The sequence below is a fragment of the Molothrus aeneus genome, chromosome 3, assembly GCF_037042795.1.
Source record: "Molothrus aeneus isolate 106 chromosome 3, BPBGC_Maene_1.0, whole genome shotgun sequence".
Taxonomy (NCBI): Eukaryota; Metazoa; Chordata; class Aves; order Passeriformes; family Icteridae; genus Molothrus; species Molothrus aeneus.
The window spans coordinates 109,658,447-109,669,006 of NC_089648.1; the positions used below are offsets into that span (position 1 = coordinate 109,658,447).

Below are 10,560 nucleotides of genomic sequence, written 5' to 3' on the forward strand. Positions count from 1 at the left end.
CATAGGTGATAGATATTGAGAAGTAATTGTAAATATTGTACACGTAGTTTTTAGTATAAAGACATAACACCACCCTTGGAGCAGACAGAGTGCCTCTGACTGTTGTGCTGAGCGGACCTCAGCAGGACAGGAGAAAGAATTTTATAGATAAGATACAATAAATGACCTTGAAGACCAAGAAATGAAGAGCCCTGACTCTTTCTTCAAGCGCCCTGCTGGGAAAAGAGACTTTCCAACTTTTCTCGGGGTCACTCTGACCAGCTAGAGACCCCGACAGTAGTCCTTGATGAAACTGCAGCAAGGCTGAAAATGTTTATGAAGATGCTCCATCAAACAGCAAAGGGTTACACACAGCAAACTCCAGCAAACAAAGCCACAATTAAAGCTTGTCCTTCCTAGGACTGTGGATGTCATCCCAAGTGGCGTCTTCCCAGTTATTTTCAAGTGAAGCATAGAGAGCTCGCTGACCGCGGGGGGAGGAGGACAGAGCTCCTTTGTGTGGTGAAAGCTGAGTGTTTGCCAAGGCCCAACGAACAGGGATGCTCTCTGTGTGCGTCCCCAGAGCTGTCCAGCAAACCACAGCACTGAGCAGCCCTTATGCAAGGCAGGATGACACAAGATCCTGAGCTGGAAGCCTGGGAATCCTTCTCAGGTGTCAGATGAGGAAAGCTCTGCTTGTTTTTCTCTGTCAGGGCAAGGGACAGAAAAAGAAGATTTGGGGCTGGACATTTGGAGGACTCAGCCATCCCAAGGGATATTGTGACAAGTGGAGAGACCAAACTGCTGCTACTGGTGCCAGGAATCTCTGAATCCCGGGCTGCTGAGTGCATCCTCCCACCAGTGACTGGTCAGATCCCCTCTGCTCCGTTCTGTCCCCGTGCAGGTGCTGCACGACCCGCAGGAAGGGACCCTCCCACTCACCTCTGCCTCCTTTCTCTTCCCCGCAGGGCTGCGACTCTGCTGGTGACTCCCAGGCATGCGGATCCTGCCCGTCCTCTGTGCTCTGCTCCTCCTGATGCTCCAGGGAGTGACAGGTAAGAAATGTGGAGGGTTTGTCCTCTGTCGGTGTTTTTTTAGGGAGGATTTGTCACCTGAGCTGATGAGTCACGGGTGAGTTCTCCTGGTGGCTGTGCCATCCCTGCCGGGGTCCCTCTGACCCCACACCTTTAAGGAAAGACTCCAGCTGCAGGTTCTGCTGCTGGCACCAGAGCTGGGGCATTGTATTAAAGCTCTCATCCTTCCAAATCTGGGATTTGACCCCTCTCCATGCCTCCTGACCCTTGCATTTCTGAGTCAGCAGCACTGGGCACAGCAGCCCTGCTGGAGAGGAGGAGGAGGAGCGGGGAGGAAGGGAAATCCTTCTTCTACCCTTGGAGCTCTCCCTTGCTCCAGGAAGGAGGCAGCAGGCACGATGGAAACCTCTCACAGAGCCTGCTTAGGGGTGTGGGGACTGCTCCCATCCAAGTGCCACAAACTCACCTGGATTTCTGCTGCAGGCACCTGCTCAGCAGCTGTGCCAGGGGACAAGCAGAGCTGGGCTGACGCTGACCGTGCAGGGACCAGGGGCAGTGCTCAGCATCTCGGCTGAAAGTCTCCTTGTGACCGTGTTCACAGGGGTCTTAGGATGAGGGTAGAGACGAGGATCTGACTCCATGTTTCAGAAGGCTTGATTTATTATTTTATGATATATATTATATTAAAACTATACTAAAAGAATAGAAGAAAGGATTTCATCAGAAGGCTAACTAAGAATAGAAAAAGAAAGAATGATAACAAAGGCTTGTGGCTCGGACTCTCTGTCACAGCTCACTGTGATTGGCCATTAATTAGAAACAACGGCGTGAGACCAATCACAGATGCACCTGCTGCATTCCACAGCAGCAGATAATCATTGTTTACATTTTGTTCTTGAGGCCTCTCAGCTTCTCAGGAGGAAAAATCCTAAGGAAAGGATTTTTCATAGAAGATGTCAGTGACATCTCCTCTCTCCGTGCCCTGCAGGGCTGTCCCCGGTTGGAGCATCAGCCCAGGAGTGCGAGCGCCGCGGGGGATTCTGCTCCCACCGCTCCTGCCCGCCGGGGATCGGCCGCATCGGCCTCTGCTCCGAGCGGGAATTCTGCTGTCGGATGTGAGTTCAGGGCTGCCCGCAGGGCTCAGGCTGCTGCTGCTGTTGGGGTTCGGGGTGAGGCTGTTGGGGGAAAACCGGGGATTCTGCAGCCCGAGGGCACAGGGCACTGCTGAGCCTCACTGCTGCCCTGGTGGGACAGGCACTGCCAGACCTTTCCATCCCACAGGCGCTGGTATCCCTGATGGGCTCCTGGATCCCCGAGCAGGACACCAGCCCGTCGGGACGATGCTGCCCAGAGCAACCGCGCACAGCCAGACCTGGATCCCATGGGAATCCCATCCCTCAACGTCCCCAATATAAGGTGGTGGTCATTGCCACTGCCAAGATGTGTATCCTGGGTGTGCATCTCTTTCCTCTGTGTGTAGGGAAGGGCAGAGAGGATGGGGTGAATTCCTGGCAGACATGGACACACAAACACTGTCCCACCATCCACCCTCTCTCCATGGTGGCCTCAGCCACACCAGCATCTCCACCCGTGGTGGGAGGGGGGACACAGGTGACACTCACAGGGACCCCAATGCCAGTCTTGTGGCTCAGCAAGGGGACCCCAGCACCTCTCACACAGGGTGGAGGGGTGGCTGTGATCACCCTAATTTCAGTGGGGACCTGCTGGTTGTCCGCTGGCTCCCAAGCTGGGTCAGGAGTCCTTGTGGGAGTGTTCCACAGGACACACACTGGCCTGGTGTCCTTGGGTCCATCCCCAGCTGTGAGGTACCAGGGGTGTTGTGGGGTCCAGGGGTATCTGGGGGGTGGGAGAAATCATTCTGTTCCAGAGGAAATAGGGACTGATGGCTGTGCCATGGGGCTTCTCAGGAGCTTGGGATTGAGTTGGGGGTCAGTGCTGGGAGGGTTTCAAGGCCTGGGGGCTCAGTTAGGAGCCCAGGTGGGTCATTGTGGATGATTGGTGTGCAGATCCAGGATGCTCAGCTCAGGGGTGCCATGGGGGTGGCCCCAGCACTGCCATGGGGCAGTGACCACGGGGATGCTGGGGACACCCAGTGCTCCCCTCCATGGTGGAGGGCAGCCAGGGGTGGGAGCAGCCTCTGCTGGGGTTTTGGGCATTGCTGTGGGTACAGGCTCAGATCAGGGTGCCAGCTGTGGGTCCAAGTCTGGGTCTGGATCAGCAAGGCCAAGCTGCAGCTCTGATGGGGTCAAGCACAAGATTCCCAGGTCAGAGCAGCTTCCCATGGCAGGGCTGGCACCAGCCATGGCCTCCCTGCAGTGGGGATTACAGAAGTCACTTCCACACCATAAGCAGCAATCCCTGGCTGTGCTGGCTCTGGGCTGGTCCTGAGTCTGGTTCCAAACCTCCAGGAGCAAAGATATTCCAAGGACCCAGCAATGGGCACCTAGTCCTACTTCTACAGATTGATGCTCGAGGAATGTCCCCATCATGCATCAAGGCCAGGTTGGATGGGGCTTGGAGCATCCTGGGATAGTGGAAGGGGTTGGAATGAGATGAATTCTGAAGTTCCTTCCAATCCAAACCATTCCATGATCCTGTGCATCTCTCTGAGAGATGACACCAGCCCCTGTGTCCCTGATGTATCCAACCTCAATTTCCATTCTCCTCTCCAGGATCCAGCTCCAGGAGCTTTGGTGTCTCTGAGCAATGGACCAGCACCCTGGAGACACGGCACAAACTGTTTGTACAAAAAAGGGTTACAAATAAAGTTCACTAGGAATGTAGGACAGGTAATAAGAAGGATGTAGGGCATGGCCAGGAAGCAGCCATGGATACATTGCTTCTTTCTCTCTCATGATCTTTCCTCCACAAGCCAGCTTGATCTTTATCTTTCTGAAATATCACAGAATTCCTATAAATCCAAAACCTCTCCTGATCAAGCCCACACCTCTAAGGCCTGATAAGGCCCTATGCACCTTCCTTCACTAATCTCCCACAGATTGCCCATTTTTATACAGCGTTTTGCTGCTGCTGAACCACATTTGTGGATTTTGTACCGAGTAGGGCAGTTTCAGAAGCAGTGGATTCAGACAGAATGAGGTGAGGTGTGGTCTCCCCTGAGTGCATTTCCTCTTTGCACTGCTTGACTATTTGAGTAGATGTCAGAAAGGCATCCTTAGGCTTATCACTTCCTGGCAGGTGTAATGCAAGTCACCTTGGCAAGGATGAAGCTGTTCTTGTGATGCTAAAAGAGAAGGAAAGCAACATTTTTTGAATGTTTCTGTGTGTCACAAAGCACCAGCTCCCTAAGCAAACTGAGAGGACAGGAAGAGAGAGATATTTTATCAGAGAATCTCAGAATGGTTTGGGGAAGAAGAGGCTTTTAAGGTCATCCAGTTCCAACCCCCACCATGACCAGGGACACCTTCCACTATCCCAGGTTGCTCCAAGCCCTGTCCAACCTGGCCTTGGACACTTCCAGGGATGAGGCAGCAAACTCTGGGCAACCTGTGCCAAGGCCTCACTACCCTCACAGGAGAGACTGTTTGGGACAGGCTCCTACTTCTGCCTGCACCCACCAGGCTGTTTTGTCCATCCCAGGCAGTTCATGCCATGCCACCACAGCCTGGGTGCCTCTGTGCCATGGGTGTCACAAGAGGTGTTGCATGGGGACAACAGTGACATTGATTGCAACAGCCCCAGGAGGCCCCTCAGCCTCTGCTGTTGCATCAGAGAGGGAAAAGGAGAAGCCCCAGCATCCTCAGCATATGGATGGGTGGCTTTCTGATTGGCCAAGGGGAGATGTATCAGCAAAAATCAGTGAATGTCCCTATCTATGGTTAGCAACAATATAAAATCAGAGTGTTTTGGCCAAAAAAGTGCTCCTTGAACCCGAGGGCCACTGGACACAGTGATTGTTGTTGGGTTTGTAGCTGCCTTAACACCCAGATCTTCATCAGGTAGGTGACTGTGGGGTCTCCTGGAAAAGGATCAGATGAGGTAATGGATTTCCCAGAGACTGAAATATCATTAAATGCTCCTGAGGTTGTCAGGGTGGCACAAAACTAATAATTGTTTTTAAGAGGAGAGTAGAGGAGACATCATCTGTTGTAGCTGGAGGCAGCCCCTCTGCAGTTTGGTGAACCACAGAGCCCAGGCTCCTGCCCCACCTGGGGTCCTGCCTGTCCCCATTGCCTTGGTGTCCCCTCTGCACCTCTGTGCAGACCCAGGAGAGGCAGCAGCCATGAAGATCCTGTTCCTGCTCTTCCCCCTGATCCTCCTGTTGGTCCAGGGTGCTTCAGGTGAGAGGCAAAGTGGGGAGATGGGGAGAGGTGTGATCCTCCATTACTGGGGTTTTCCATGTCCTGGGAAGTGACCACTTTAGTGGGAGTGATGCAAAGGTAAGGGGGGATTGAGGAGAAAGGTATTTCTCCAGTGATAGTTCTATAGGACACAGACTTTGGGTGGAAAGAGCCCATGGAAATAGAATACTGGCTTCTTTGGTGGGTCAGGAAGGGGTTTGGTTTCAGGCTTCCACACTGAACCCAGCTGTTCCTCTTGGGGTGTCACTGAATGTTCTTTTGCCCTGTGTGTGATCTTTGCTGTGGGGAGGTTGGAGCTGAATCCATCCACTGGCCAGAAATGCACAAACACCACCAGCTTTTTGCAACCACACATTGCCATTACAGATGACTGCTTTAATTGTTCTGTATGTTTCTTTCCCCATGGAAACCCAAAATGCAGCTGGATGCAGGCAAAGAGGGGGATTCTGCACTTATGGGAGATGCAATTTCCCTGCTAGACCCATTGGAAGATGCACACTGTACAGTGTGTGCTGCAAAAGATAAGGTCTGGAATCTTGCCTGAGGACAGAGTTCCCTCTTTTGTCCACAATAAAATATGTAGCAAATTTATTTTTTGTGAATGTCTGCAACATAATCTGCTTATCTATTCCTTGTGGGAGAGATGCCAAAGAAGGGAGGGAAAAGCCTTTGTGGGTTTTGGAGCTGCCCTGGGAGTCAGACTGCAGCAGCCCCAGGTCAGCCAGGGCCTCCCCAACTCACCAAAGCTACCAAAGCAAGAAACATTCCCTGTCCTTGGGCAGCACTGAGGACATGATCCCGGTCTGGCTGCATCTGCAGAGCTCTGGAGCCAGGGCTATCAGCACTGAGATAGCCCAGGTGCAACCTGGCTGCACTAAGGACTGCACCTCACCTCCCCTGAGCCTGACTCTGCTGCACCTCAGCCTGGGCATTGCAGGGCAGGGGACACAGTGGCAGGGAAAGTTATACCTGGTGATGTGCTTGTTTCCTCTCTTCTTGCAGTCTCTGGGGTTGAGACCATGAAATGACATGGCCCTCACTTCTGGCTGCTGGACCCATGTGCTGATGTCCCCATGTGCTGATGTCCCCTGGCCTCGGTGGCTGTGCCGTGCCCAGCTGGGCTGGCAGCAGCAGTGGCAGCTGCTCCTGCTGGGTGCTGCTGGGCTGGAGCCCTGTGGTGCCAGCCCCGGTGTCTTTGGGGCAGGGGCTGCTTTTCCCAGCTTGAATAAAGACGAGCACTTTGGCATTGCAGGCCTGGGCCGTGTCTGTGTGTCCTGCTGCTGCAGGGCTGCTGTGCCTGCTGCCCCTGGGGCTGCCACTGCCTTGGTGGCAGCAGAAGGCCCTGGGCATGGAGCTGGGGCTGAGCAGCGCCTGTGTCCCTGGGGATGCTCCTGCCTGGCCGTGCTTTGGGGACGCTGAGCCTGGCCCTGCCTGCTGGGCCAGGCTGCCTGGGCTGCCTGTGCTGGGGCTGCCCTGCAGATGCTCCCTCTGGGGAATTGGGATCCTTATCCTTATCCTGGTCATTATGGGTGTCCCTTGTCCCTGGCAGCCTCAGCTCCATGTGCAGAGCTGTATTGGGGGCTGTGTCCCTTGAGTGGCCGTGGCCATGGTGACCCACAGGAGCTGTCCCTGCTGCTCATCCTTGTCCTGTTCCTGTGACACAGCCCTCCCTGCTGTGGCTGTGCTGCTCCACACCCTGTGCCACCAGGCAGGAGGAGCAGGTCACGTAGCTCCTGTAGCTCATGAGTTAGGGTGACCTCTGAAATGGCTCCAAATTGAGCATGGCCAGAAAATGTCCAAAATTGTACACACAGGTAATAAATGTGTTGTCTTTTCTCTGCCCATCTCAGGCAGTCTGGGGTGACAACACTGCTCCATCAAAATCAGTGACTTGTCCATGTCTGCAAAGCAAACCTCAGGCATTAGGATTTGAGTGGATCAATGCCTGTGTGTGTCCATGTCCACATGCCCATGGGAGCAACTTATGTCCCTGCCTGTTGCAGTGAAGACTTTCCCTCCCAAGAGTCATAGACTCAGAGAATTTACTACTAAAGTTTGTATTATAATGTTTTTGACGTAATGTAATGTGTTATAATGGGCTTTTTATTACTAATGTTTGGAAAGCCCTTAGAGATCGTTGGGTCCTACCATTCCCCCAGCACTAACACATGTCCCCAAGTGCCACATCTACATGGCTGTGAAATTCTACCAGCGACGGTTACTCCTTCAGTGCCCTGGGCAGCCTGACCCAATGTTTGACCTCCCTTTCTTCCAAGAAATTGTTCCTAATATCCAGTCTAAACCTTCCCTAGTGCTAATTGAGCCATTTCCTTGATAGTCTCAGCTGTGACTTTAGAGAAGACACTAACCCCCAAAAGGCTTTCTCTGCCATTGCCTTCCAGAAGTGGACATTTTGGTGAGGGATGCTCAGATGATCCCTGCCTGCCATGGCCCTTCCTCTCCCTGTGCTCACCTGTCCTGGCACTGACCCTGCAGCTGTCACCACAAGCTCCCCTCACCTCTGCAGTGCAGATCTGTTCCATGCCATCCCAGCCTGGTGCCGCTGCGCCTTGGGTGTCACAAGAGGTGTTGCATGGGGACAACGGTGCCATTGATTGCAACAGCCCCAGGAGGCCCCTCAGCCTCTGGCCCTGCAGCAGGGAGGGAGCAGGGCCAGCCCCAGCACCCCCACAGCCATGGGGCACTCCCGGCTTGGCCCAGGCCACTTGTGCCAGCAGCAACTGGGGCCTGTCCCACCCACCAGCACTGCTATAAACCCAGCCTGCTTGGGGCACTGCAGCATTGCCTGGCCCCAAGGCCATCTGCACACAGCCATTGCTCTTGGCTTTGCTGCTGCCTCAACACCAAGATCTTTGTCAGGAAGGTGAATGCATGGTCTCTCTCTGGAATCCTGCTCACTCAGGGTCTCAGCTCAAATCCCAGCACCACAGAGTCTCTAAAAAGACAAAATGTTGGAAGCATCCAGGTGGAATATTTGGCCATCAGAGATGGCTTGGTGCAGTGAGTCTAATGCTGGCCAAATGCCCATGCATCCACTAGAATTATTTACTCATTTTCTGCTGCTAAAACTTAAAAGGGTATAAAGAAAGATTTATTAACAGAATTAAAAGAAATAATATAAGAAATCAGAATAAATCCTCAGAATACTTCTCCCCCCACAACCTCTTTTCTTTCCCACTGACATTGTAATGAGACAAAACCTGGGACTTTCAGTCAGTTTACCACCTCTAAAATAGTCTTTCTTCAGTTCTCTTAGGGAGAGGAGTATCTCTTGCCATGCTATGGAGAGCTTTACACAAGAAACAGTTCTCTCATGGCTTCAATGTCACAGTGAATCAGCCACTCAGAAAAGAAAAATCTGTTTGCATTGTGAAAGTCCCTCCCAATGCCCTGCAGCTCTCCCACAGCTGATTTCATGGGCTGCATCAACTTATTGGGGTGATATTTTAAGGATGACCATTTCTAGCATAAAAGCAAAAGATCTCTTCATCCACCTCTGGGAAAACAGATGTTTTCTTCTTTTATTCCTAGGGCAAAACTTCTTATCTCTCTCATCTCTCTCTGTTCATTGGATCATAGCTACTGCAACATCTGCTTATTTCAACACTGGTGCTTCTGCTCATGGCTGTAGTTAGAATGGTACATCCATCCCCCCGATGCATGCCATGAATTACAGGGAACAAACTAAGTCTGATATATCAATTATATTTTCACCATAGAGAATTTCAGCCCAGAAACTAAGGCATCTCCTCAATCCCCTCCCATCTAGAATTTGAAGCCTTCCTCACTGACTTCTGTGTCTCATGTTGTTCTCTCAACGTGTCTTCACCTTTCCTTTTCCTGATTCAGCAGAGAACCAGTGTTTGTAGGCTCATTTGTTCTCAAGCTTTATCAATTTAAAAAGTTTTTATAGAGTTCTTCAGCGCTGAAAGGTTGATCCCATCCAGGCTCCATCAGGGAAATCGCTCACAGTGCCTCTCGCTCTTGGTCACGAGGTCTCTGCCAACACTGTGCGAGCCATGCTGGCCACTAGCTCTACTCAGCTTTTCTTCATGCAAAATGTCAAAACTTAGAAAAGCTGCTGCTTCCAGTTTTGTCCCTCTGTCTGCAGCATGACTGGCTAAAAGCAGTGTTCCAGATTGCAAGGCAAGATGTATTCTATTCCCATCTGTATGGCAGATTATCTTTTGTCAATGGGCAGTTTTCCTTATCTCTCTCTGAGTGATCACAATCACTACTCCATCAGGAGGGGGACCCCTGCTGATAACAGGCTATTGAATGTCAGTGCATGACTGATAAGAACTACAGCATCCCATTGGGAGATGCTCCACCCAGAAGGAGGAGCCAAACATTGCTACCCAGATATGAGGTCCAGGAGGACTGCAGCCACATTTCTAATTGGACTGCTACCAACACCCTGACCAACAGGGTGTCAGGTTGTGTTCTGACTCTGTCAGTGCTGTTCTAGTGTACTGCATTGTTATTTTTTATCCTTTTATTTTCTTCCCTATTAAAGAACTGTTATTTCCTGCTCCCATAACTTTTGTTGCCTGAGAGCCCCTTAATTTAAAATTTATAGCTATTTGTGGGGGGGCGGGCGTGTTCATTTTCTCCATTTCAGGGGACGCTCTTGCCTTCCTTAGCAGGCAGCTGTCTTCCCAAACCAAGACAAGCAGCTAAAAAAAGTTCATTGTGAGCCATGCTGAGGCAGCCACCGCTATTTGCCCTTGTCCTGGTTGTGCTGATTTCAATCACACAGTCGTGTCCACGTGGCTGCTCCCAGCCCAGAATGACAGCAGCCACGTGGCCAGTCCTGGCTCTGGCTGCTCCTGGCCTCAGGGCCACCCCAGAGCTGATGGCAGCAAGTGCTGGTCCTGGCTGCATGGTTGCTCCCAGTGCTGGTATAACCTATTGTATTTGCTGGGATCCCCAATGAAGGAAGGAATGATGAATCTGACTCCATGTTCTCAGAAGGCTAATTTATTACTTTATGATACTATGATATATTAAAGAATACTAAATTATACTATACTAAAGAATACAGAAAGGATAGTTACAAAATGCTAAAAATATAATAATGAAAACTCGTGACTCTTTCCAGAGTCCTGACACAGCTTGGTCCTGATTGGCCAATGAGTGAAAACAACTCACCAGAATCCAATGAAAAAATCACCTCTGGGTAA

The 10,560-nt window shown here is 51.5% G+C and overlaps 1 protein-coding gene across 1 annotated transcript; it reads left to right on the forward strand.

Moving 5' to 3' along the window:
- The first annotated feature begins 551 nt into the window (after nt 1-551).
- Nucleotides 552-2,132, forward strand: LOC136554150 (gallinacin-5-like). The gene is made up of 3 exons (XM_066545951.1): nt 552-847; nt 948-1,034; nt 2,002-2,132. Exons 2-3 carry the CDS (start codon nt 977-979, stop codon nt 2,130-2,132), a joined length of 189 nt encoding a protein of 62 aa, XP_066402048.1. The 5' UTR covers nt 552-847; nt 948-976.
- Nucleotides 2,133-10,560: the final 8,428 nt, after the last annotated feature.